Source organism: Bactrocera tryoni, chromosome 4 (assembly GCF_016617805.1).
Source record: "Bactrocera tryoni isolate S06 chromosome 4, CSIRO_BtryS06_freeze2, whole genome shotgun sequence".
NCBI classification, from domain to species: Eukaryota; Metazoa; Arthropoda; class Insecta; order Diptera; family Tephritidae; genus Bactrocera; species Bactrocera tryoni.
Genome location: NC_052502.1, coordinates 1,083,944 through 1,111,583, shown reverse-complemented (window position 1 = coordinate 1,111,583; position 27,640 = coordinate 1,083,944). Strand labels below are relative to the sequence as shown.

The following is a 27,640-nucleotide window of genomic DNA, read 5'->3' as shown; positions in this document are numbered from 1 at the left end:
AAAAAAATGATAACATTACAATATTCAAATTTACTTTAAGGCTAGATTTCTAAGTTGTTATTTATAACGAAGTTTTATTGTAAAAACGGACCAAACTAGTTCGTTGTAATATTAAAATTTTTGTATAATAATACCTAAATATGTGCTTGAATATGTAAATATATAAAAAGAAAGAAAAAATCACAAAAAAATAAACGAAACAGATATAATATACACCTATATATGGTATATACAACATAAATACTTGTTTTATTTCGATATATAATTTTATTACACAGCTGCAACTTTTTAAGGGCCCATCAACACATTGAGCTTTAAATCGAACGGTAATTTGCAAAATGAAATATCTGCGAAGAATTGTCCGTGCACAAATTAAAAGCTTAGAACTACTCGATAATAGTTCACCTATTTCAAGGCAGTTTATTTTCTGAAGTAAGATTTTACCCGAAACCATTATTTGCACATTCTGGTTTAACCGTCAAACCATGAGTGTGAACGTGGCATAATGCGTATAACTAGTAGAAAGCAATCCCTGGAGTTTCGCCTTAATAGAAAGCATCTCAGCATTTATTACGATTTTAAAAACATAAGGAATGTCAAATTTGTCATTTCTTTTTTGACAGTTGGTCTGAAGTCTAGCGAAACGTCAAAAATGCAAAGGAGTAATAGGTACACAAAAATTTTCGCTGAATTCGCAATAGTGAACAAATTGTAATAAGCCTTTTGTAAACCTTAAAAAGACGAATATAGATAAATACTTTAAGAGAATTAGCAGTGGTCAACCAGCGCCATGGCGGAGCATTCGTTCCTTGGCACTTGGGAGGTGAGTAAATCAGGAGCGAATTTTTAATTCTATGCGCAGATTTATATGCAATATATATTTTCAGATCGTTTCTTGCACATTTGAGCTTAAAAAGGAAATCTCTGGTTTGGAGGGGTAAACTGTGAATTTTAAATATTAAGTAATTATTACTATCGCTCCTTCGTTTTTAGGATTAAATTTCGTTTAGATGATACGAATGATATAACCTGGTATAATGATTTGGTTAACCCGCTTCCTGAATCAAAAGACTGTGCCACTTGCTGCGATTCGGCGAGTGTCTTATTTAGTTGTGAAACATTCGATGTGAACGAAACGAATCCACGTTTAGTATTCGGCGCGTTTGCGGGACATAGCATAGAATTTAGGGTAAGAGCGTGTTTCACATAACCAAGATTCCTAATAAGGTTTTTGTTATACAGACGAACACTTTAACACCGACTGATACGCTAATTTTGGATTGTGAGAACTGGTATGCATTGGAATGTAAGCGACTGAAAGAGTGTCATGCAGCTGGCCAAGAGCGAGAATACTCGTTTGCAGAGGCGTTGCAAGAGTCGTACTTCACGGATGTGATCATTAAAAGCTCGGATGGTTTTGATGTAGGCAAATTCCCTGCAGTCATATTTAAGCTGCGGGCCTTATTTCGTTTGGTTTTTATTTCGCTTGGTTGAATATTGAGTTTACATTTATGTTCAAAGGTCTCTTAATTTTTGTGAGATAGTTGACTTATGCTTAAACTAATAATGTATATATCTAACCAATTTTTTTAGTTCCACGTACATTCATCTGTATTACGGCTAAGTGGTTTCGACTGCAGCATGTGTGTCCAGTACAACGGCCCTGCACTTTCTGGGCATGTAAATTCTTGCAAAGCCCATGATATATCGCACCAACAGCAATATCAAAAGGTGCAGAAATGCCAAACGAGTGATGGCGTCAGTGCTATATTAGGGACATCAAACCCAATTAAGATCTCAGTCACACTACCCATTTCTAATGTGCAAAACTATGATGATAACCAGATGTCTTTACCGCGACTCAATATCTCTCCAATTTACCTGCAGCCACCATCTGAACATGCCAATACGATTTGTAATAGTGGTTTAATTGCCAATCGCGGCGCACACCTGTCAAATTCCTTTAATTGTCTTACGGCCAGCAATATTGGAGTGGGTCTTGACAAGAATGCAGCCCTTGGAGAAATGGGCGGTATGCGCCGTTTTCCACCAACATCAAACTCAGATTCACATCTTGAAACGCAGTCCCACTGCAAAAATATATTTAATTTTTGCCAAGACTTTCTACAGCAGCCAACAGAGACAACTATTGTGTGCAACACTCGTCGGCCGCCCTTATCACCATACCGTGTACGCAGTCCTTCGCCCTTTCCTAGTTCAATGGATACACCGCCTTCTTCACCATTGACTCCAGTTGCAGTACTCTACAATTTGCCCAACTTTCTACTGATACCAGTGTTGCATTGGCTGTACGCGGAATCGTTGATGCCCGATTTGGATGAAAATGCGTGTGAGAAATTAATAAATTTTGCGGAGACCCAGCCATCTCTTACGAAAATGGTGGAGCCGACGAGAAAGTATCTGAAGCTCATAAAGCTGAAGAAATGTAAGGTTATGTTTAATAGTTGTACGTATACTTAAGTAATTGCCACTTATTTACAGTTGTCGTAAACACTCTGATGGATTCGCATGCCGTGCTCAACCATATAATACAAGCAATCAATCCTGTTACGATATTACACGAACCCGCCTCACTCTATGCGACTTTTAAAGACTGCTTGAGAGAGTCCGCAATCGGTAGCCTATTGTTGTTCCTTATTTTAACATAATTACATTTGGTTCCGCTTTATGCAGGATGTGCCAAGGTGTTGCAGTTCTGTAATATTTTCATTCGAGACGCCTCGGATATAACGCGCTACCAGAAAAACGAAATCATCAAATACGTGCGCACACGTATTCCTATTTTTATGTCGCAGATTCATCAACTACTGCGAAATATTTTGAATGTTTTCACGAGTCTAACGGCAGAAGAAAAGGCGGAATTAGTGAATTATTTAGTACCTGAAGTAAGTTTTCAAAACTGGTATGGAAATTATAAAGTGCACACATAATAAGTAAATTCTTGTATATTCTTAGATCGAATCTGCATTAGTAATATTAACCGATGTCGTTGAGGAAATTAAAAACTCTTTGGAAAAAATGTGTAAAGTGAGTAGACAACAATTGTTTTTTAAATAAAAATTTAGTGTGAAATTTTCGCTCACAGGATATCAATTGTTCACACTTGGATTTAACGGCGCGACAGAACACAGATAGTGCACTTGCAATACAAACACAAAACAATGCTTTCATCAGTGCCAATGTGGGCTTAGAAGACAACGGGGCACCGTTGTTCAGTCCGCCACCCATGTCACCAAGGCCACGTCGTGGCCCACCCGTGGGACTGACACTTTACGATAATCCAACAGATAAGAAACGCCTAATGACGGCGGAAAATGATTTGAAATTTGTTTTGTATATGTATGAAGTACGAAAGATGCGTGATATTTATGGGCGGATCGCCACGGCTCTCGAAATTATTAGGGACAAAAAGTTAGATCCGGACCATAGCAATAGACATCACTTAAATGAGAAATTCTCTATATTTTTAGGACGTCGTTCTGCGAAATGGACTTTCTAAGTAAACGAAGCACGATAAATCAAAATTTGGAACAGCTGATCATAGACATACCCGCATACATTTTGATTATGGAAAATCTTTCTGATCGAGTTGACGAAAAATTAGGTTGGAAAGAATTCAAATTCTGTTTCAAACTAGCGACAAGCCAAATCGTAAGCATGTTTAAGCACAATGCGAAAGTCTTAATAATGAAGAGCTATTTTGGTATGTTTCAGAACGGCGTGATTGTTAAGCTGCTCGACCACAAGTCTGCGCTACGTGACTCCATTAGCAACGTAAGTGACATAATAAAAGTCTTGAATACCGTTATACTTTATGCTTTGCCCATATTGCAGGTATGTAAGCGAGTGCAAAAGCACGAATTCACGGAATCTTTAATTGAACTCGGACTTTTGGAAGCTTCCAATATACTTGAGCATGAATTAAAGCTACCAGAGTTGGATAACAACATGGATGCTGCATCTGACGATTTCGCTATGGAACGTCGGCGCTCATATGACTACAAAAATGTTAAGGTAAGCGTTTTCTGGAGTTATCTTTTTAAATATATTGCATTCGAAACGTTTTACTTGCGTCGGTGGGCAGTTGAATTTAACGAAACATCTGTGTGAGCCGCCCATTGCCGCCAATAGCAATTTATCGAAGAACGCTTTGCGTCTGCTGCACTCAGCCCAACTGGCGGACATGGAATTTGAAGTGCATACCTATGCGGAAAGTGGCGCGCAGTTGCCTGGCATATCGATTTTGAACAAGGATAGTTTTGAAGTGATCCAATCGCCACATCCGGTGCAACTACAGCGGCCACCAACCCAAGTGCACACATTTCGCGCGCATAGAGTGATTGTTTCAGCGCGTTGCGAGTGGTTCAAAAAGGCGCTACTATCCGGCATGCAGGAGAGCATCAAGAGGCAAGTATATCGAACGCATATAAATGCACATGTTGTTTAGACAAGAGGAGCGCTAATGAATGGGGTTACTCATTGCAGAAAAATCGTCATAACTGACACTTCGCCCGTGATCTTTCGCCGCTTGTTGCTCTACATCTATGGCGCACCCATTGATAAAACGGTAGGAGCCGAGCAAATTTGCGAATTAATGCTCCTTGCTGATCGTTATTCAATTTGCGACTTGAAGGTAATAAAAACCAATTGCAAAAACTTATAAAACTAATAATATTTTCATTTACTAGGAGCTGTGCGAGAATACACTGAACTCGCTGGTTGACGAAGAATCGGTGCTTTGCTTGTTGGGCATTGCGGATCGCTACATGGCCACCGCTTTGAAGTCGAATTGCCTATCGTTCCTATCACAGCATGCGAATGTCACAAAGCAGGAAATGTTCAAGGAGTTACCACAGACTTTACAGGTAAAACCGGTTAATTTTGTTCGATTCGAAGTCTTAAATATTCATGCTATCCCCTCGCACAGTTGGAGGTCATGGATTTGGTGCATTGGTATGGACGTGTTTCTGAGCCCTGGAGTGATGGCTTCAAGTCGCGAAGCGGTTCGCGTCACAGCTTAAAGAGCCCATCAAAGCCGCGTTCAAGATCTCGGAAATCCTCACCTTCTTATATATGACGCTGACCGCGCAGCTCTATGTCGTAAAAACAAAAACAATGTTTGCTGTTAGAGAGGCATGCACAACCAGCAATAAAGAACACTTTTCAGACTGAAAAAGAAAAACGAAGGGCCCGAGTAAGTTGGTGTCACGGGTGTTTTAATTATGCATTCCAAGACCAAACAAACAGAAATAATGATAAGTTGTGACTCGCTACGTTTTGTCAGACACAAGATTCGTTTTGCTAAAGTTAAAAAAATTGTTTATCTGAAATTTATAGGCTACCTAGTAATGCTGCAAGTGTACGCAAAGCAAACAATTTCTCAATGTAATCATTCCTAAACATTGGATTGGCCACAACTCCAATGATACTTAATACGTGGTGTACTTTTCAATTTGCCGTTCGCATATTCTTGCTGATGTTAGCGGTACTTGTAGTTAGGTGTAATTCAAAAGGCTATTGTGTTGTATTACAGATTTTCGAAATGTTAACTTATTTATAACTAGCATAGTCTACTTTTTAAACTATATAGTGAAGCTATGGTACTGATACATATCCTTGTTGCGTACTTGTACATTTGTTAAATATTATATTCTCTGAACGAACTTTTATCTGTGTTGAAATTAAGTATTGTAAGCGGTTGATTTAGACAAATTTACCATTTTGAAAATGTTTAGATAACGTGTTGTGGTAAGTGTAAAAGAAATTTATAGTGAATTTTGTGGGGAACAAACATACATACATATTTTTATTATGCAAATTTTCAAGCTGTTTAACATAAATAAACTCGTATTTACATGTATTTTCTAGTTGTAATCAAAATATGTATTAATTAAGTATGATTAGCGAATATTTTCGAAGAAAAGTCGGTAACTGGATCTCCAAGGTATTCCGAGACAAATCTTAGCTGCAAATGATTTACGGCAATTTCAATGTACAAGTAATCATTATGCTAGTGGATAATATTCACTTAATATGTTTATTGTTGTCTTTTAATCCTTTGAACAAACAAAATATACTGTCTATTTAAAATGAAGCTTTGTTTTTTTGTTGGATCACGGCGAAAATCCCAATATTAAATATATAACCTCACTTTTTTCACAGCTGTTCATCAATTTGTTGATGGAGGGTGGATAATTCATGAAAAACGCCTCTTTACAGGTCGCTACATCAATTGAGAAATGCATATTCACTCAATTTGGACGCTACGGTCTCAGCTTGATTGTAATCTGCTTAACTATTTCGATATCGTCAGTCAATTCCAACATTTCATCAGTCCAGCTTATCACATTCTCATCAATTCCAATGATCGAATATGATGCGCATTGGTTCCTTAAACCTGCGAGAATAAGTTTCGGTTTAACAGGCGTTCAGTAGGATCTTTGGGTCGTTCCGATCTTAACAGGACTAAATCGGAATGTCGTATGATGTCGATGACTGCTAACTTTACGTTTTCACCCAAGCAGGATCTGAATATTCTTTACAACAACAACAACATATTTGTGTCGTGTCAAACCCACCATTTTAAATAAATGAACGGATGTGCATATACACATACAGATGCACACAGTTGGCATGCCTTAGGTCTGTTAACTTGGCTAAATACATCCCAGTAGTAAAAGTTTGAAGTAACAGGAAATTAGCTTTAATATCCTTCACAAATGCAAAAGATTCCTTACACGAACTTTGATTGGTCAGTTTGTACGGCAGCTATTTGCTATGGTGGTCCAACATCGGCCGTTCTGACAAATGACAAATGATATACATATGTATGTCTCAAAAACTGAGGGACTAGTTCGTATGTATACAGACGGACGGGCAGACACTTAGCTCGGCACGCTGATCATTTATATTAAAGGGTTACATGGGTTTCGAAAAATAAATTTGTTTACTGTCTTATTAAATTCTACAAAATCTCTAAAATATTGTCCTAAATTTTCAAGTTGACTGCTTAATACCTAGTAGTTTCCGAGATATAGTCTTGAGCACTTGTGCGCTCGAGGGTAGCTGGGCTAAGTGCGCCGTCTTTAAACGTGTTTTTCTTGAAACTATGTTTTGAAGTCGGTTGGCAAGATTTCTCGAGAAATGCTCTCTTCATGAAATTTTACACAGGCCTTGAGATACAATTCTTAAAGACTTCGACTTGGACAAACTTAATATTGTATACCCTACTAAGCATACAAAAATATGATGAGAAATTGTAATTCCTCTGCTTAGGGAGTGGCTCGCCTTCATAAAATGCCCAATATGTCTTTAAGTAAATAACCTTTAAATTTTTCAAGTCATTTTAAAAGAGACGACAAAATCGGACAAAATGTGAATTGTGCGTCTTCAGCGCTGAAACATGTTTACTGCGGGGTTCATAAGCCTGTGCCTATCCATGCAATCACCTGCTCGGGCTTTTGTGCTTAGCTCTTGGGACGGTGGTGGTCGGTCCCACTTCACCGTGTTGCCAGCATTTCTCGTGTGTTGCACCTTCAGTGTTCGTTTGTTCGTCCGTTTTGTTGTTGATTATCTCGCTTGATGATACTCATTGTTGGTTGAGGTGGCTGTTGTTGCATGAGTGTTTGTTGATGCTGTTATGTTGGCTTGTTGTTGAACGCAAATCTACATGCGACCCCAAAAGGGAGCTGACCGCGAAAGTGGATGATCGATTTCCAATATATTTTAAGAGCTGTGAATCGACAATCAAATGGAATTAAAAAATATAAATGTCTTAGTTTTTTGAATAAATAATCACTACTCGAATAGCAAAGCGAAACAAGAAAATTTCGAACAACATTTAATCCCTACTGGGCATCTTCATTTCCACAGATACGAATGTTCTTGTTTTTGTTGCTTTTTGTGAAAGTTATGTTTTCTTTCTGATGACTGATACTTATCCATTATTTCCACTTCATCGTGAATTGAGGGTAATACGTGCTTTCAGACAACTTTATTATTTCATACATATTCCGCCTTACTGTTGTACTTGGCGCAGTATGCACTAAATTTCAGTTGCAGGGCTCGTGATTGTTGCAGTTAAATGTTAGCGGTTTCCAGTGTTCGCTTTCTTGCACAAAAGAATGGACCGCATGCCATCAGAGTAAATTTAACACCTTGGGGAAAGCTTAACTGAAGGTCACCCCAAGAGTATTGGTCCCTAAAAGATATTATAGAGGAAGTTCGGCAAAGGCTACTTAAGTGGCTAATGGCTTCCGTTAAGAGAAAACGCTAATCGAATACGAAGTCTTAGTAATAATGCCTGGTAACCTAAGAGAATATATTAATCAACTAATTGTTTAAAATAAAGTGAGCCTCTTGCCTTGAAGCAATATGTAGATAGGCATTTTTGGACATTCTTTTAACTCATAGGCATTTAAAACTATTGATATTTCCGTGGTTTTTAATACAGTTTGTTTCTTACTTGGGATCCTTAGATACTATAGATGCGCATCGCTTGGCTCGAAGGAACGTAAACGTTGGATGTGAATGTAGACGCTACGTCGATCTGTGCCATTCCAAATGAATAACGCAATTGAATTCTTACCTTCTTTGTAATGATATGGATCTATCCAATACGTTTTATTCACTTGTGTGCGTGCTAATGTCAAATGTCAAAATTCGTCACGAACTCTTGAAGTTAAGATACCATTATAAAGTCAATATATATATTTTATCCCTGCATGCCAATGCCATAAGAGAGCGCTACCAAAGGTTAAGGTTTAAGCGTTCATAGAACGAATTGACAAAACTAACCGAAACTTTTTTGTACTTGTGACCATTCAATCCTTTCGGCTCATATGGTTAATGAGTGAGTATGTATTGGTTTCGATGAAAATGCTTTCAATATATTAGAGTTCCGCGTAACGATGGATTGGTAATTCAAGATTTCGAATAAAAACATCTTCAACATCTCATTATGATAAAAGCGTTTTTATAGTCCCCTTCTGAGTTATAAACCTTTCGAACGTTACATGACGAAACCAGGCGTATACACATAATCCAGTATTGTAAAAAAATTATGAAACAAACAAAAATATTAACTTCGGCTGCGCTGAAGCTTAATACCCTCACAAATAAAAAAGTGTTCGATGCAAAAAAGGTTTTTTCATACAAAAAACCCAACTAGTTATTTATATTCTACATATAAGGTCAGATCTGAAAATTCTTTCGAAGTTTGTGCCGTTGCCTTGAATAATAATGAATACGAAATTTCGTGAAGATATCACTCTAATAAAAAAATTTACCTTACAAAAATTTGATATTGTTCGCTCAGCTTGTATGACGGCTAAATGATATAGTGGACTGATATCCGAGGTTCCGACAAATGAGCAGCTTCTTGGGTAGAAAAGGACGTGTGATTTCAGATCGATATTTCAATAACTAAGAGACAGCTTGCGTATATACAGGCGGAGAGACGAACAAGCCAATACAATTCAGTTCGTCACGCTGATCATTTAAATACATACTACATACATATTATAATGTATATTTTATGGGTTATCCGACGGTTACTCCCGGCAAACTTTCCGCAAACTAACCCTGTTTGGGGTATAAAAATAATCATAAAAAAGTGAATCCGAAATGCAAACATATTTCAAATATTCGTGTATATCACGATCGCATCTGCTGGTGAAAGCTTTTTATTGGCTCTAAAAAGTTAATTGTTTATAAATTGTTTACAACACAGAGCTCACACCTTGCAAAGGTAAACAATATAAATATAAACGAAAACTCCGAACTGGGCAGGCCTGTACAATTTTGACATTCACCGCGACGGCGCGATGGAGGTGTAAACGGCAGAAGCAGAAGTAATAAAACACAAACGAGAAGATAGTGAAACCGAGCGAAATTGCCGAATTGCGTTGATAAACAAACCGTGAAAGTGGGGACTCTCATGATATGACACGCACACACATATGTATGTAGGTGAAGAGACGCATTACTCAAAAGTGCTTCTGCAGCCAGCAGCGTTGTAATGCAGCTTTGTAGGGACGCTTGAGATTGTGGGTGCTCTACACACGCATATTGTTTGTCATCCGAAGGCCGCTAGCAGCGTTGGAAGCAAGAGCGGAGAGAAAGCTGAGCAACCGCCCTAAATGAAAACGACGCCATAGCAATTCTCTAGCTGGTTCTTACTCTCCCGTTTTCCTTTGCCAACCTTCCAGTCGCATTTAGTCACATTTAGCACTTTCGCGATAGACACAAAATACCTATGTATGTATATGTATGTGCAGATAAATAAATAATATGTATGTGTGGAGCTGCGTGTCATACAAATTTCGCCACCAGAGCGGAAAAGCCCCAGAGCACACTGGAATGCGGTGTATACAAATTTGCGAGAGAGCCACATCCGAACTGACGAGCAACGGTCGGGCGCTATAGCGGAGTTGACGATAGCGCCAAAGAGGAAAATAGAAATTTTCCAACTCAGCAGACAAGGCTCTGACTTTCGTTCGTGCGGCGGACGTCCTTGTCCTGCGTCGTGTGTGCCGTGAGTGGACGCCTTGATGTTGTACAAGGCAAAACTAGCCAAGCAGCAAATAAAAGTTGCAGTATTTTCTAAATAATAATTTCCAAAAATCGAATCGTAAAAAGAAGAATTCTAATATACCAAAAGTGCAAATCAAAGGAAAAGTGCAAAAGGTACGATAAAACGAAAACTGTGCGAAAGGTGAGAAAAGTACTGGGCCAATGAAGTCGTGAAAAAACGCCGAATTTTGCAGCCCAGCGTTCAGCTTGTGGGGGAGGGCGGCAGAGGCGGCGGCTGGCGCGGCAGCAGCGCGCTTACTGCAGAGAATCGACGAGTTTCTTTTGCCTCTATTTCGCTGTTTCACTGTTTCGGGTTTGTTTGTATTATGCGATGTGTGAAAATACGTGCATTAATAAGAAATCGCGAAAATACACTACGCAGGCAGACAAAGTGTGGTAGAAAAAACAAAGTCTAGAAGTACGTAAACAAAACGTGAAATAAATGCTTTGAAGCATGAAGATGAATTTTCTAACGCCTTTGAGGAATTTTCAGTGAGTTTTAGATTTTCATGGAAATCTGCCTTAGGCCTACACGGGGGACGGTGTCAAGGGCGAAGTTAGGACGAAGTTAGCAACGTAAACGGTGGACCGATGTGAATGCAGACGCTACGTCGGTCTGTGCCATTCCGAACTCTATCCAAATGAATAACGAAAATGAAATCTTGTTTGTAATGATGTGGGTATGCGAAATCCACCAAAAACACTATTCAATACGTTTTATTCACTTGTGTGCGAGTGTATGCGTGCTAATTAAGTCACGGCTAATGCTTAAATATTTTTGCTTTCCCCTCAGCACAATTTCCTAAAAAAATGTTAGTGCGAGCAAGCAAAACTCTCTACATCCATGATATCCAAAGCTTTGTAGCTAAAATGTGAATGTATGCCGTGAAGTTATGTTGCTCACACTCCATTTGCTTACTTTGTGTAGTTGCTTGCGCCCGATGCCGCGCGGACTGCCCCAACTTAGGTTGAGGCATTCGGCAAGGTCGAATTCGTAATTTTTTCATTTGCTCAAAATTTTGCGCATTTCATACAGATGAAGTGCAAACACAATCGTGGGAGCTTCCTTTACACTAAGGCTCGCGAGTGCTCTGGGCCTTACATAGGTGCCATGCCAATCAGCTGAGTTGGTGGGTTGTACAACGACAATATTGTTGGTGCAAAACCAACAGCAATGACTTTTTGCCAGCCCACCCGCACTTGTCAAGAGTTAAATAAGAAGCAAAACCTCAATTAGCTTCTATCTATCTAGCATTTAACAGTCAAATGCAACCCTGCCGCGGTATATAATATAATTTTTCCATCTTAATAATTTCTTAACTGGCGCTTCTACATAATTAACAAATATCTTTGAGTATTCAAAAATAAAAAATTTAGTTCTTCTGAGTTTTAATGAAGCACGTAATGTTAATTTTCGCCTTGACCGGAACGTAAAGTGAAGATTGTTATGAGTGAAATTATTCTTTTAAACAAATTTGGATTATTTTGTTAATATGAAAGTTTTAATACTCCTTGAAAGTCTGTTAATATACTGCCCACTTCAGCAGCCTCTCATCACTGAAAAGACAGTGTTTCATCTTCCCAGAGTCAAAGCCACCCAAGGCGCTGCTGGTTTCCGACACAAATTTTGCAGTTGTGATGAAAGGTTATATGCAGTACTAACGCAGAATAGGATGCAGACGGACGTAACTAAGTAAATCTAGCTTACATTTCCGTTTAATTTGGTCTAAGCTTTAACGGATTTACCTCCTTGCAAAGGGCCGCCATTATTGAGCAAAAATCGTCTGCATTCCGGTTATGAATTAAGTATTTTAATTTATCCCAACACTTTCCGACTTCGCCAATGACCAAAATTTGACCAGCTCATGTATTATCTGCTACCCTAATCAGCCACATTTCTCAATTTTTTTGCTGTTACATTTAACGCTCTCACGCACTTATTCACGAAATTGTCTCTCTCACTTTTAACTTTCCAGGCAGTTTCGTGACTTTTCATGGTAAACGCTTTAACCATACGACTGCACAAAAATAAAAGTAGTTCCCCCTTCGGAGTCGCAGTCGTCCTCTACTCGAAGACAAGTGTTTTTCTCTAATGTTTCAATATTTTTAATATGTTTTTTGCAATAACTGAAGTTACCAAGTGTATCTAGAAATGTTGAGATTTTGTTTTGTAGTGAGTGCGTAGTTATGCACATTAATGATACTTACTATGTGTGTGTATGGCGTGTGTGTGGGTGCGTTGGCGCTCTTCCAAGAAACCGGACACTTCGTTTGTCCCATATGCCGTGTTGAACCGTTTGTTGTTTGCTGCTCGTTGTGATTTCGAATTCGATTTCGGCTTCAGTGTCATTTTAATTCACTTTATTCATTCAATTGTAAGTCTGGCGATCGTTGTTGTTGTGCTCTCATCTCCCGCTACAAGGCTGAGTGCTGGTCCGACAGCCATTGCTTGGCAGCTGGTCGCCGGACGCAGTCGACAGTTCGCCAATGTACGTCCGTCCGTTCACAAATCGCGCAGAACTCGATTTCAGCAGCGGTGTAACGTGAACGCGTCCACGGTGCATTTAAATTGTTTTACCGTTATTTCTCAAGTGATTTTAAACAGTTTCATTCTGGTGGATCTTTTTTTTTAAAGAAAAGCTCTTTCTCCGTCGGTGTGTGTGTGTATCTTTTCGATAATCACCAGCATCCTTTCGTGGGTGACAACAAAAGTCCAAAGCAAAGCAGTGTACGATGTGTATGTGTGTACGTATGAATACCGCGTTCGAAGGAGTTTCAATAAAAATAACAAGATTTTGCTGAAATGGAGAGTTGCCTTCACCGGCCGAATCCATTAATGAAAACCTCAGCGATTGTGTGACTAAAGGCAACAAAAATAAATAATTTTTGTGAAAAAGTGAAAATAATCTGTAAATACGAGGCGTTCAGTATAGGCTGAGGGCGTATACCACGAAGAATTACGAATGTTTTTTAAATCACCTAAACATCTTGAAAGAAGTGTTTGAAAGCCAGCCTTCGTTTTGTGTTTTTTGATAATTCGTAACAAGGTATAGTAAAATGGAATAAAAATTAAAAAAAAAAAACAAAAAAGACGGAACTTTTTTTTTATATACGTACATACATATGTACATTGTGCTAGATCGCTAAAAAAATCAAGCGAAAATATTTAGTAGTACCGCTTTGAAGACGGGCGAAACAAAGGCGAATACCACTCTCATTACAATTTGGGGGGCTTGAAAAAATAGGGACCAAGTTCCTTCAAGCTCTTCAAATATTCACGTTTCTTAAAATCTTTATTTTTAACTCAAATTATCGATCAGATATTATCGAACAAGCTCTATGGGAGATATCCATATAATTTAAGATAACTTTTTGCCGAATATGTCTAAAACGACTTGTTTGTACTTTTCTTTACTTTTGTTTACAACTTCGTTCATTAATTTTTTCTGTTACTTATACTAAAGTTCCTTAATTGTAAAGACATGCATTTTTTCAATTCAAAGAAAAGTAAATTTCAAATATCATGTAATTTCATTTTCGTAATGCAAACATTTCAACAGCTCTGTTCCATTCCACCATTCTTAAATTTTTTTCTTGAATTTGAAATTATTAAGTGATTAGTCATCGAAAGACTCTGGAAGAAGCTACTAACTTCTGAATACACTATGCTGACCAACCCATTCAACTTGAACTGAGAAGTAGTGGACTAGTGTAAAAATCAATTCGCCGAAGAATATTGTTGCGAATAAAGACTACAGTCGTGCCGATTGGGAGAGCTACTTTAAGGTGAATTAATATTGACTAAATACTCAAGCATTAACATAAACATTTTCATCTAAATTATATTTTCTGGAAGCATTACAGCCTTGGAAGCTTAATTTACATTCGACTAATAACGATTGATTGATCTCGATGAAATCGTTTATTATCCACATACAGGGTTCGTCCGGAAAGTAATAGGACTGAGCCGATTTAAAAGAATATACTGAACCAATCGTTATAATTCTTTAAAAACTTTCAAAGTAGGCTACTTCAGCCTTGATCAGCGCGTCACGGAAGGCATTCTCAGGTATATCCTTGAGAGCCGAGTTTAAAATTTTACGCCCACGAGTTACATTGTCGGTGTTTGTCTTCATCAGCCACATCTTCTCGGTCCTCCAAAAAGGCCTGGTGTCATCGAAACACACCACTTCTTGCTTAAGCAACATCTGGGTGAGCCTGCTTGATCATATCAAACGTCTCTGTTGCAGATTTACCGTGTTTCACACAAAATTTAATCGCGTATCTCTGCTCCAACGAACGCTGCATTTTCGGCTTGCACCACTCACAGAAACACGCCGCGCGAAAATGTTTGTTCTGACTCTTCAGGTGCTCGGAGACTGACCAGCCACTCGTTCGATAGCTAGGAACGCCCTTTACCGAATCCAGTCGGTGCGCGCACGCTTTGAAGTACAGTCGCGGCGGAAGAAAATCAGTCCAATTACTTTGCGGACAAACCCTGTATATTCTGAAGGCAATAACTTTCGCTCAGCTCCAGTTTCAACACATTTTCGCGTTCATACAGTTCTTTCTGGTGCTAATCCCGAAATTTCGCTCACCATTCGCTGACCACACTTGTCGAAATGTCTGCTTGTATGTATGTTTGCATTGTTCGTAGTTTCGACTGGGCACCTGTAAAAGTTGCCCGTCGCTTCTTCTTTGTTGCTTTAGTTGGCACTAGCTGTACTTGTCTTGATTTATTCATGATTTGCCTTTCACTTTTGTTTTTGCCTTTTAATTATTTAAGATAATAAAGTTTTCAAGATAAATTATTTACATTAACGCCAACCGTCGGCCGGCCAATGGCTGTGCTGGATACATTTGTATCGGCAAGCCGCCCAGACCGATGGGGCTCGATGAACCCCTGTAGGCGAAGCCAGCTGCCAGCATCAGACGTTTTCACGTTTCCTTCAGATGGGCACAGCTGAGTGTGTGTGTGCCATGTGTGCGGCAAGAATAAATGAGAAACAAAAACGAGCACATATTAGCGAAATTTTAGCGTTCAGTAGCTTGTTGATGTTGTTGCTGTAGTCTAGTAGACATTGATCAAAGAAATGTCAATTCGAGTGTGCTGATACACAGGTACATACACAGAGGACTTCGTGTAAATGTTCGCAGGAGAAATCTACACAAAAGTTGTTCCATTTATGGTTGCTCTGTGGGAACATTGGTTTAATGCCAGAGTCTTTATCAATAACTGTATTATCTTCCGAAATTATGCGCCGCAACGTCACTTGATGAGACAACAACAAAAAGTCAAATTGTCAAAAGTCAATAAACTCAAATGCTGCATTAAAGTAAATAAACTTGGTGAAACTATGGCAAGAATTTACTCAGTGACTACCGTTAGCAACTTAGATACGCAAAAGTTTCGTAGTGGGTCCGTTGCACGCCAAGGGCTTCTAATATGGTCAAAGCGGGGGAAGAGTGGTTTCTAAAAAATGGCTTAGATAATACAAAACAGGTCAATTGAAAAGTCTCCAGCTTCACACATAGATGGCGCCACTAGAATTAAATCCCTGCTAATTTCAAAAAGGCGCGTGAATAAATTTGTCGCCTCATTAGCTTGTGAATTACTATATATTTTGAGTGAAGCAGTTTTGTTATTGTGAAAGTGGATAAAAAGTAATTTCGCGTGTTGATAAAATTTTGCTTTTTAAAGGGGAAAAAACTTGGCTTGACGAAAAGTTTTCGGACACTGGTACAGGAGAATGGACTATCAAGGTTTGGTTTAGACGTGGTGAAATGAGCATCGAAGACGGTGAACGCAGTGGACGACTGAAAGAGGTTGTTTCCGATAAAAACATCAAAAAAGTCCACAAAATAATTTTTAATAACCGTAAAGTAAAGCTATTGAAGGTAGCAGGTACTCTAAAAATATCAATTGAAAGTGTGCATCATACCTTTGACGAATATTTGGGTAGAGTTGGTGAGAATGTTTTGTGTAAAGTGAGTGCCACGCGAGCTCGCTTTTGACCAAAAACAACGGCGAGTTGATTATTCAGAGCAGTGTCACAATGGATGAAACTTGGCTCTATAATTTCACTCCGAAATCCAGCGACAGTCATCGGAGTGGACTGCACACGATGAAACCGCCCCAAAGCATGGAAAAAAGCAAAAGTCGGCTGGCAAGGTTAAGGCGTCTGTATTTTGGGATGCGCATGGAATAATATTGATCGAGTACCTTGAAAAAAGAAAGAAAATCAGCAGTGACTATTACATAGCATTATTGAACTATTTAAAGGACGAAAAAAAGAAAGCTTCGAAATGCTTTCGCAGCCAACGTAATTTTCAGGAAATATTTTCTGTTCTCGTTTTTGTCGGTATAAACCAAGGGATTGTACTTGAGGTTGAATTTTCAATATGTTCATGCAAATAAATTTCATTGGAAAATAAAAATGAAATGCTGCTTTTTAAATGACTGGTTACCAGCCTTTCTGTTTAGTTAATAGAGTTTTCCGCTTTATAGATTGTACTTAATAAGCATCAACAAATTGTGGGATCGGCCAATGTGCTTGGTTAATGGAGATGTCCGCTTAATATAGCGTTCATTTAATAGAGCCTTCATTATGCCCTATATTTATGAATTGTTTTTTCTATCCTATCTTCTAAGTTGGTTCAAACTGGACACAGTGTGCTAAATTTTCATAAAATCCTTTCAGTGGTTTAGGAGTCCATCGCGGACAAGCAACAAGCAACGTGACATGTAATTTTTATATATAAAGATATAATAAATCTTTTTAAATTTGTGTGTTAGCTAGCAGCTTCAAAGCCCAGTTCAGGGAATCAATTTACGCGCTTTACATTTCCTTGGTGAATATTTTGGTAGAAATACTTGTATATTACCTGCCTCCACTTACAAATTTATATATTTTGTACTTTCGAGTTAAAGTTGAGGCATCTTGATAAAACTTTGTACAAGTCTTTCTTGGCATACAAATAAGTAAGTTATATGTGCGAAATCAGACCACAGCTACACCCAAGAACAACTTGTGGCATCATGGTTTTGAAACCTATTGGTCTCTTATGACTTATCCATAGGCTAACTGGGAATTTTGTTTTGGAAAAAAGTTTGTTTAATGTAAATATAAACTAAAATAAAACTACGTGGGAACTTTGCAGAAATGTTAAATTTAAATGAGAGTGATGCAGCGGGTATATACCCAGGCTTCGTCATCAATTGAAATGATTTAGAGTGAATATTGAGTAAAATCGCCTTGGAATCTTTGAGTTTGTGTGCTCCCATATATGCAATGTAAAAATTTTCTTTCTTTCCGGTTAACTGTTTGCTGCATACATATACATACATTTCGAGAGCAGAATTGAGGAAACGACGTGGCGTATGAGTAACCTATTACGTTCTTTATAATCGCAGTATAAAATCAATCCAAATGAAAATAAACAATAAATTGTGTTTTAAGATGATAAGTGAGTGTTAAAATTTTATGATATTAATAATTTTTGGGATTTTTTTTGCACAATATGTAAAGGAGAAAAGACAAAGCATAAATAGTACAGACATTAAAGGTGAATTGCTAATAAAGTCTTAAAAAATGACGAAGTGATGAAAGGAGCAACACGCGGCCACAACTAAAATTCAAAATAAAACAAAAAAATACGTTTAAACATAAGCGCTTGCGAGCGGTTCTTTCGTTGGACGGACATTTCCGGTGTCTAGAGTTAAGCACAGCAAATACCAACAACCATTCGAGCGACGCAATATGAAATCGCACAACTGTTAAGAGTTTGAGTTTGATACAGCAATACACACAGCAACTAAAACAACAACCATAAAGTTTATATAAAAGAGCAACAATAATAGAGGTGTTGACTGTGTTAGGCCGAGGCACAGTACCGAAAGGCAACCGGGGAAGGCGCGGTAGAAGCATTAAAATTGTCGCACAATTAAACGCAAGCAAATTAATTAAAAACGCAAAACGGGGCAGCAGTTGATGGTGTGAAAATAAAAGGCCTCGGAAATTCGTTTCGTTTCTTCGCTCAAACTCGAACGAACTCGAATTTTGTGGACTTACAATTGGCGTGGAGGCCATCCGGAGACGTTGTGTAGTTGACTGCATTGCGAAAAGTAAGGTCACACGTGGAGCGCTGGCCACTTGTGTGTGCGTGTGAATGTGTCTTAAGACGAGAATTCGGTGATAAATATTCGGGAGTCATTGTGATACGCTTACGAACTGCAGTGAAGCAGTAACCAAGCAACAATAACAACGTTACAGCCCTTTTAGCGCCGGCCACACCTCATCCTCACCTGAAACATAACTTTAGCTGCTTTTCAACAAATTTGACTCTTGTGTGCGTGTGTGGGTTCGTTTTTATTGGCACTTACACTTGTGCCTTGGTTTGGCCAACGGCCGCGTTCAATATTCAGCAGTTTCTTGCTCGTCGAAAAATTTCAGCTCTAGGCGAATTAAGCTCACCAACAGAACCTGGCTTGGAAGTGACCAGTTACTTCGTTGACACGTGCCGTGGGTCTAAGGTAAGTCCACTTACTGACTTGTATATCACTTCTGTAGATTTTTAATTGAAGAAAAGAGAAATTGTTCACTCTGGAAGTCTTTGAAGACTTATTGATAATTCTTGAAAGCCTTTATATCATAATTATGGTTACGAAGCAAAAGTGCATAGATTACTTATTTTTCTTCTTTTTCTTAAATGCAGCATGAATAGCGATTTTCTGTCCATTCAATTGCTCTTATTCCCGAGAAAACATCTTTCCACGTGACCTTATTCAATAAGCAGCCATGGCCATTGTTCATAAATGGGAAATGCGAGAATGAAAATGGAAAATGTGAGATGTGAAAGCTGCCCATCCAGATGAATAATCGCTGCACAGGTTGACAAAGAATTTCCTTCTGTAATTATACAATACAAAGAATGTGAAATAACAGAATAACTGAAACGCAATAATAATACGAGCTTTCAGCACACGCAGAAGACAAAGCAAAAACAAAAACAATGAAGCAAAAAAGAGGAATAAAAAAGCATTCCAATCCAATACAATTCAATTGTTGCATACTGCGCGGCGCTGTTGCTCCTGATGTGATTGCTGCCTTCGCTCCCTATGAGAAATGCATTTACTGCGCCATTTGTTATTCACAAGCGCCCTCAGCCGCCGCTCACTACCTGGTATTCGCATTATTTCATGCTATTGCATGCTCGCATGCACAATGGGCTGGCCGCTTACGCCTGGCTGTGCGCCCGTCCGTCCGTGTCAGACTGTCTTTCAGCGCTGGTCGATCGGTTAAGCCTGTGTGCGGCCTGTTGCTGCCGGCCCATTGTGTTCGTTGTTGTCGCTATTGTTGTTGTAGCATGGCTGGCAGGACCCGTCACCATCACCGCACCGCTCCGCACTTTTTTATTGCGGTCGCATTGGCAACTGTTGTTGTTTGATTAGGCATTGCAACTGTTGCTGCAGTTATTGAATTACTCAAGCACTTAAGCGCATGCATGCATATGTGCTCATGCCATGTGAAAGAATGGAAAAAATAGAGAGCAGGCAAGGATTTTCCATCTATTATTAGCTCAAAGGGAGCAAATCAATTCCACACAACAAAAGTCATATTAAGTAACAGATATTTAAACAGCCGAATGAAAGCTCAGGCACGACTTTCATAGTGACAGCGAAATTATGCAGATTGTCACTTTTGGGTGGACAATAACGGATGTTAAACCTTTGTTGCAAGTGGGAGGCAAATAGTCTTCGAAAAAAGTTTGAACATTTTACTATGTACTTAAAGATATCGTGAACATGGACGAGGGAGTAGCTTCGGAAATTCGAATTCACCTTAAAGTTTGAATAACTCTTGAACATACTATTCTTTTCATTTTTGCTGCTCCTTTAACCATTATTAAAAACATTCAATTATAGCAAATTATGCAGATCTGTTAGGAAAATAGTCGAAATAAATATCTGTTTAAATAAACTGATAAATAATTGCCTGCAAGAATTCTTCAAGAGAAACGTACAAAAAACAAAAGAATTAAACATTCAAACAGCCCATGCATGCTTTAAATGCTCTATATGGAGCGAATCCCACAGTAGCGCGAGGTTTCATTCGAGCATTAGCGAGAAACGCTTGCAAGAGCACGAACATGCCGAATTGCTTGCACAGAATACTCATTGAATGTCTACAACTTCTGCTTTTATACGTGAGAAAACTCTAAAATGGTTTTCATGGGCCTCTAGTCGCGTCGTTGCTGCCGATTGCTTTTCTTCAATTTTTTTATTTATCATTCGAAAGCATTACTGAGTGTGAGTGTGTGTGTGTATGGTCGATATACATATATATATATATATATGTATATATGTGTGAGTATTACAATGCTTTTGGCGCTTGATAATAACTGCTCCATCCTGAAGCGCATATAAAGGGTGATCCACTTCGAGGCTCTCTACTTTGTTAAAGAAAAACCAGAGAGGAGAATCATTATTATCATTTGAAAGAACATTCTTTGGCATTTATTTTTTTCGGAAGATCTTTTAACTGTTGGCTGCGGCTGCGTCTCAGATGATCCATACGTTGAGTTGAACCTTCGATGACTCGCTCAAACACATCGAAGGGGGATTCTCCGCATAGACTTTTGACTTTACACATCTCCACAAACTAACGGTGTGAGATCACACGATCTTGGTGGCTAATTGACACCTGAAATTATCTGCTCACCGAAGTGTTCATTCAATAAATCTAAAAAGCGATGTGTGGGAAGTGGCGTCGCCGGTGGCGTAACGGTCATCATTGATGGTTACGTACTCAGCGGCATCATTTTTTGAAGAAATATATATGATTCCGCGCAAAAACCGTTGTTTTTTCTGACTTCTGGATGAAATGACAGCTCTTGAATGTTTACAGATTGCTTTTGGGATGAAGACAATATTGCTTGTTTATACATCCATTGAGCCAGAAATGGGTCTCAACGCTTAATTAAAGTTGGCTCGAAAATATCGGATCTTCTTGGAACTTTTCAAGAGCCCATACAGCGAAGTGGTATCGCTTGGGAAGGTCGAGCAGCTTCAGTTCTCACATAAGCTGTTTTTGGTATGTACGATCTTCAGTTACGACTGCTAGATTTTCTGCACTGCATGCTGGACGTGATCTATTCTATTTCGTATATTATCTAATAATAAATGCTGGGTCTCAAGATGGGTGATAGTGTTGCGAATAGTACGCTCAGTAGGCCGATTATGTTGAACATAAGTTGAGCGAGGTGCGAGACACATTCTTTACAGAACGGGAATTCTCGTAATAAAGGACAAACAATACTAAAAAAAATTATATGACAGCTTGACTCGACTCACGCGTGATCTCGAAAAAGACTACTTGGATCACCCGTTATATTTACTTTGTTATCTGGACCTTTTATCAAAGGAGGCATCGGTTGAAGAAAATCTATAAAACGGTAGAATAAATATTGACAGCTAACGGAATTGATGAAAACGCGGAGCTTTCGTTTTCTAAGATAAATGAAAAATATATTTTGATTCGCGCTTCATCGATACAACCGAGCAACCTTTTCTCCTGTTGTTTGTGCAGCAACTAAAACGTAAAATAAATCACTGCTATTTTTTAAGATGTTATCAGCATGTTCGAAGAGGCTTACCTATTTTAATCATTTAAACAGCAACTGCTAAACAATTTTAAGAATTTCATTAAATGTGTCTGAAATTTTAATATGTTTCCTCTCATACCATCATGGTCCCTGTTTTGAGCAGCGGTGATTAAAAAACTAATATTTTTGAGTGAAACTGAGTTAATACTTGAATAGTAACAGATTTGCCCAGAATAGTTATAGCGAGAGAGTTTCTTTTTCATTGAGGAGTAAACCTCGAGGAATTCAAGAAGTGTGTGAATGAATTAAGAAGCATATTTTAAACTTATAACTGTAAGTCCGTTCCTTAAATTTCGTAAAAGGTTTTAAGCATTACCACTTGTCAAAAATGAAGACTTCATTCACTTCTTCTGTAGAAACCAAGGTCTCTATAATGTCCTTGTCTTTGACTACAGTAGTAATAGCTGATAGAGCAATTACACACTGAGCAACCAAATTGGGCAGAGAAAAGCTTTATTTATGGTGAAGAGATTTCAATAAAATAAATTTCCACGAAAACACGCGCATGGTTGAGTGTAAATGTAGCCAATTGCCAAGGCAAAAGGAAGCCCACATGTTCTACCAAAGCATAGATGAACATGTGCGAGTTTCACTTACGAGTTCGTAGGATTTTATGTGGGCATTTTTGCAAATTCACTTTACGATTTTGTTTATTTGCTTTAATTTAATTCACTACATAGCCAACTTGTTATTTGTTATTTTCTTAGACCATTTCGCCCAGATGAACGTGTTTGTGCACTAATAGTGTGTTTGTGTGTTTGTAGGTATGTGCTCAGCCAACCACGACTACATCACATATGCCCAAGCAAGTTGTTTATTTGTAGACGCAGACGTTTCGGTGTCTCAACCGTTTGCCGTGCGTCACGCACTCGAACAACATTACAAGGAGCACATAAAACGAAATGTGAGAATGTGTATGCAATGAGTCATGTAGTCATGTAAATATCTACATTGGCATTAAAAGAGGCTTACATTTGGTTATGCGTCAAGGAACGCAGACCTATTTCTCAACCACTCAAATATCTTGTAGCGCGGAAGCAGCGAAAATTTAAATTGTATATTCCTACAGTAATCTGTAAAATTGCCATAACTTCCAAAAATGTGCTCTAATATACAAAACTAATTAAATTATTTCAGAAATGATTCCATTATATGTATTCCGGTTCTAGTTCTACAAACTCTCTACTTTGAGGTAGCACAATTTTTTAAAACATAATTAAAACAAGTAATGAAGTGCTTGAGTTCGGGTGGAACTGAACATTTTGTACTCTTGTAACTTGCAAAGAATCAAAGCCAAAGAAAGACTTTCAGCCGCAAAACGTCAACCAGAGGATCGGAGTCCAAGCAATTATATATAAATACATATATTAGGATATATGTAGGAGGATGAAGTCATGTGTAGAAGTTCACGCAAGTGAGGAAAGTTCTCTGATCCCCATTCACTTGGGAGTGGCCAGAAACGATTCTTTTACATATGGCTCAAGCAGCTCACGACTTCCGGTCTTTGACAAAGTATCCTCTGTGTAGCCTAAGAAAATCCGTTAGAAGGCGAGCTAAAGTGAGAAGGCGAAACACCCCTTTCACAGGGTTGTGCGCTGGGTTTGGGACCCGCCACGTAAACAACATTCCCAGTGAAAGATTACCAACTGCCTCGGATGAGAGACCCCGTTTTGATGACGACAATGGCAAACGAAATAAGGACTACGATTTGAGGGCATGCACCTGGAACGTTCGGTCCCTTAATTGGGAAGGTGCCGCTGCCCTGCTGGTTGATGTCCTCGTTAGAGTGAAGGCTGACATCACCGCGATGGACGGGACAAAGACTGAGGCGAGTAGGTCCTTGTGGAATTTACTACAGTGGCCATATAAAGGAGTTTGGCGTGGGATTCGTGGTGACTCTTGTTGCTGTGTGTGTATATATAGTACTCGTATATAACACTTACACTGATCGACATATTCGACCAAAAACGAAGATCATTATACATATGTACTATGTAGGCGTTGGGGGTGGTATCGACTCGAATTTATATATTTTTGCCAATACATACACCGAGTATGACACATACTAATAAAATGTTCTCTGAGTTTCATTAAGGTATCTCACATACAATCACAATCATATGGAGTTCGAAAATCCTGATCCTGATATTTAGGGCTTAGACAAGTTTTCGTCCAATCTTACTCATTACAAGGAAAAAGATAAACTGTTATCAGTAAAATACGCTCTTTCAATTTGATTGAAAGAACTCACATGTTGCCCGATATATAGTATAAAGTATAAAGTCACCTGGGACATTGACTGATGTTTGTTATAAAATGTCAACAATGTACCTATAGTGGGGCTCAAATATTCGGTATCTAGAGGCTTTAACAGTTTATAAGGTGGCATACGCTAAAGGCATTACTCGTGAAAATGAAAAGGAAAGAGTCCATTGGATTTTAAAAATGTATTACCTGGGAAGTGGGTATGCTTGCAGTCCTATTTCACCCATTTTCGCACTGTAATATAGTAATCTTAGAAGAATGTTACTCTCGAATTTGATTGAAATAAATCGAGCAGGTGATTTTACCTAATAGTGGGCAGTGCCATGCCCATCGTCCAATCGGCTCTTAAAAACCCTCACGTACCATCTAATCTTACCATACCATCTCGGGCGCAACATTTATTGTCTCTCACGTCTTTAGTTATTGATTTATTGCGCTTTTACCCATCCATCCGATTTCATTATTTTTTACACTGTCGGGAGTAGTCCTTAGAAGAAGCGAATTTGGCTATTATAGCTTTGGTGGTTTACGAGATAGGTACATTAAACCTATTAGAGGGCGGGACCACGCCCAAAAATCATATTTTAGTGCTTAGGACTTGATGGGTTTTTTCCTTTAAATGCGTTTTATGGGCGTGGCAGTAGTCCCATTACGCTCATCTGCGGACTTGTAATTGTGTTTTTGTACTAAGGAACGCGCATACGAAGTTTCATCAAGATATCTCAATTTTTACTCAAGTTAGACGGACGGACGGACGGACAGACAGACAGTCACCGGATATCAACTTTTCTCTCCATCCTCATCATTTATATATATAACCCTATATCTATCTCGCTTATTTTTAGGTGATACATACAACCGTTAGGTGAAAGAACTATTATACTCTGTAGCAACTGGTTGCAAGAGTATAATGAATTTGTGCTTAATTCGTTGCGGCATGCAATTCATACATACTATACATTCATGCGTAAGATTATCGGTTTCTGTCGTTTGGGTACTCCATGTCGTATGAGTTACATTTTTAAAAACGCATTAGCAGACACCCTGTAACGAATTGCATATTTCGTTTGACCGATATAACTACATAGTAAAAATACATCAACCTTTCGAAGTCAGTTTAAATCCGAGCGTATAACGTGCAGACACGTGCAACAAATGACCTTAAAACATAGACAAATAAGATATCTGGAGATATCAATTTCATATAAACATATGCATACTGCAACTGAGAGACTAGTTCGCGAATATACAGACAGAGACGAATATTGGTAAACCGAAGCAGCTCGTCACGATTGATGTTTCAATAATCGAATTAGCTGCCTTAATATTTGATTAAAAATCAAGATTCGTCAAAACATTTCACCAATGTTCACTCCTCTAGAAGCGGTTTGACTAAGTCTGAACACCGTGCTAGTTTCAGCACCCTTCGATCTCACCTAATAGCAGAGCGTCAGTTCTTATTTCTTTTGGTGCAAAGGTATTAAAAGAGTGATCTCTGTTTATAAAATTGAACATTCCCATGTTTAAGCCCAGCAGAAGCGTCTTAAAGCTTAATTCTGCCGCTAAGTAACAACAAAAATTAATTCAAATACGTGAAAAAGTTTTTACTTTTCCCTTCGCTATGCTTCATCATTCATCCAACCATCCAGCAAACCATTGAAGTGGTTCACTCTTTAACTGCTAGACCTTGGTCGCGGATGCTTGTATGTAACTGAAATAAAGTGTGGTGCTTTCAACATATTTAAAAGCAACAAACGCAAATGGGCACATGCGTGTGTGTTTATTTGCATAATGAATTACACTCCACTACAAAAACTTTCCTACATTCTGCACTTTTAAAGCTTTTATGCGTGTAGTGAACATGTGAGCCCTGATGTAGGAAGCGGCGGCTGGTTGAGTTTTCATGCATCTGTGTAAAAATATGTAATTATGTGCGTGCACTTAATGTAATTACAAGTTGTAAATGACATAAATAAACATAGAAATAACATTTGCATGCGTGAATAAGTGAGCGTGAGCGTAGCGCTGGTTAGACTAAGCGCACTCACTTACACCCACCCACACACACGCATACACAACGCCGAGCAGTGACAATGGCCAGGCATGGCATACGAGGCAAAGTGCTTTATAAGTGGCCTTTTCATTAACCGGCGCTTGGTGACATTCTTTGCTGCTCACGCGCCCCGTCTTCGCCTTCCGAAATGCCGACACACGTTCTCCCTACAGCTGCTGGGTCCATTGCAATTACATGTGTCGCGTGAGCGTGTCATGGCTTCGGTGCTGCAAGTGGCAGATGCTGCCACTGGGCTTGGCCGAGAGATGCTTTCGGTTGTGTGCCGTGCGATAATACAAAACGAAATGTAACTGTAAACGCCAAAGGCATACATTCATGCGAATACAAATGTCATTGCACACATCTGTATCTGTTCGTTGTTGCACATAGTCTCTGTTGGGTGCGCTTGCAGCCACACTAAATCTGGCTTCAATGAACACATTCACTCGTGCGCTGTGGTCGTTTGCAGTCATCGCTTTGGCACTTACAGACATACACTGAACATTTTTGTCGTTTTTTACATTTTAGCTTTCATGAGCATTTCGCCACCACTTTCATTCCCACACTGTGGCGCTGCTGCATCCGACTGAGCCTCTGAGGTTGAGTGGCATTTTATATCTTGTCAACATTCTACAAATTTTAATAAAAATGTTTCAAGAGCGCACCTTTAGACTAAAAAACTGAACACATCATCCAAACCCTCTCACAATCCCCTTTTGCGGCTGAAGCGAGTAGCGGGTGCCTTGTTATCGTCACGCTGATGCTCTGTGTCTCAGCTTGTTGTGTGAATGTGTTTTTGTTCTGTCTGTTTTTATGTAACCACACGACGTCATAGAGATTTAGTATTGTGCCATGTAGATAGGTATACCCGATAGTTTGCGGCAAAACCAACTAGTTATAGATTACTTTAAAACTAGTTACTATAAACCAGAAGCTCAAGTAGTTAGCCGAATGGTTTTTAAAGCAAGCCAATTGCCTGAATTTCGGTCAAAATTACATCACTTTCATTTCAGTCAAAAAGGATATATAACATAATAACCACAATCCCAGCTATTATTAAATTGA

General features: G+C 38.8%; 2 protein-coding genes and 1 long non-coding RNA gene across 7 annotated transcripts in view; 2 read left to right on the top strand and 1 right to left on the bottom strand.

Annotated features, from left to right (window-relative positions):
* The first annotated feature begins 790 nt into the window (after window positions 1–790).
* On the top strand, window positions 791–5,852 carry LOC120774105. Of its 2 annotated transcripts, XM_040103462.1 has the most exons (16): window positions 791–823; window positions 888–937; window positions 994–1,189; window positions 1,243–1,422; window positions 1,594–2,446; window positions 2,503–2,637; window positions 2,695–2,906; window positions 2,977–3,048; window positions 3,107–3,432; window positions 3,492–3,672; window positions 3,736–3,795; window positions 3,856–4,035; window positions 4,106–4,428; window positions 4,507–4,654; window positions 4,710–4,886; window positions 4,949–5,852. In XM_040103462.1, the coding sequence occupies exons 1-16, from the start codon at window positions 791–793 to the stop codon at window positions 5,096–5,098; spliced, it is 3,276 nt and encodes a 1,091-aa protein (XP_039959396.1). In that variant the 3' UTR covers window positions 5,099–5,852. The 2 variants fall into 2 exon arrangements, with proteins under 2 accessions (XP_039959396.1, XP_039959397.1); XM_040103463.1 differs by lacking the exons at window positions 791–823; window positions 888–937; window positions 994–1,189; window positions 1,243–1,422 and adding an exon at window positions 1,435–1,521 and having other exon boundaries at window positions 4,949–5,098.
* Window positions 5,853–10,527: 4,675 nt separating this feature from the next.
* The window catches only part of LOC120775105, a 39,637-nt gene continuing 22,524 nt past the window's right edge, over window positions 10,528–27,640 (top strand). Inside the window, exons 1-2 of one of the 4 annotated variants that reach the window (XM_040105118.1) lie at window positions 10,528–10,735; window positions 18,123–19,126. The gene's annotated coding sequence lies outside the window, so the exon portion shown is untranslated. Of the gene's footprint in view, window positions 10,736–14,308; window positions 14,380–17,972; window positions 19,127–27,640 lie in introns of those variants that run through there. The other 3 variants (XM_040105119.1, XM_040105117.1, XM_040105123.1) reach the window with 3 other exon arrangements.
* Window positions 11,974–16,801, bottom strand: LOC120775107. The gene is made up of 3 exons (XR_005705293.1): window positions 16,536–16,801; window positions 12,802–13,453; window positions 11,974–12,739 (listed from the first exon to the last, which is right to left on the bottom strand). It is a non-coding gene; the product is annotated as an uncharacterized LOC120775107 (long non-coding RNA).

Coding starts and splice junctions, on each gene's coding strand:
- LOC120774105 (XM_040103462.1), top strand. CDS start 791: ATGGCGGAGCATTCGTTCCTTGGCACTTGGGAG. Junction 1,423..1,593: donor AAAGCTCGGATGGTTTTGAT/GTAGGCAAATTC, acceptor CAATTTTTTTAG/TTCCACGTACATTCATCTGT. Junction 3,049..3,106: donor CTTTGGAAAAAATGTGTAAA/GTGAGTAGACAA, acceptor TTTCGCTCACAG/GATATCAATTGTTCACACTT.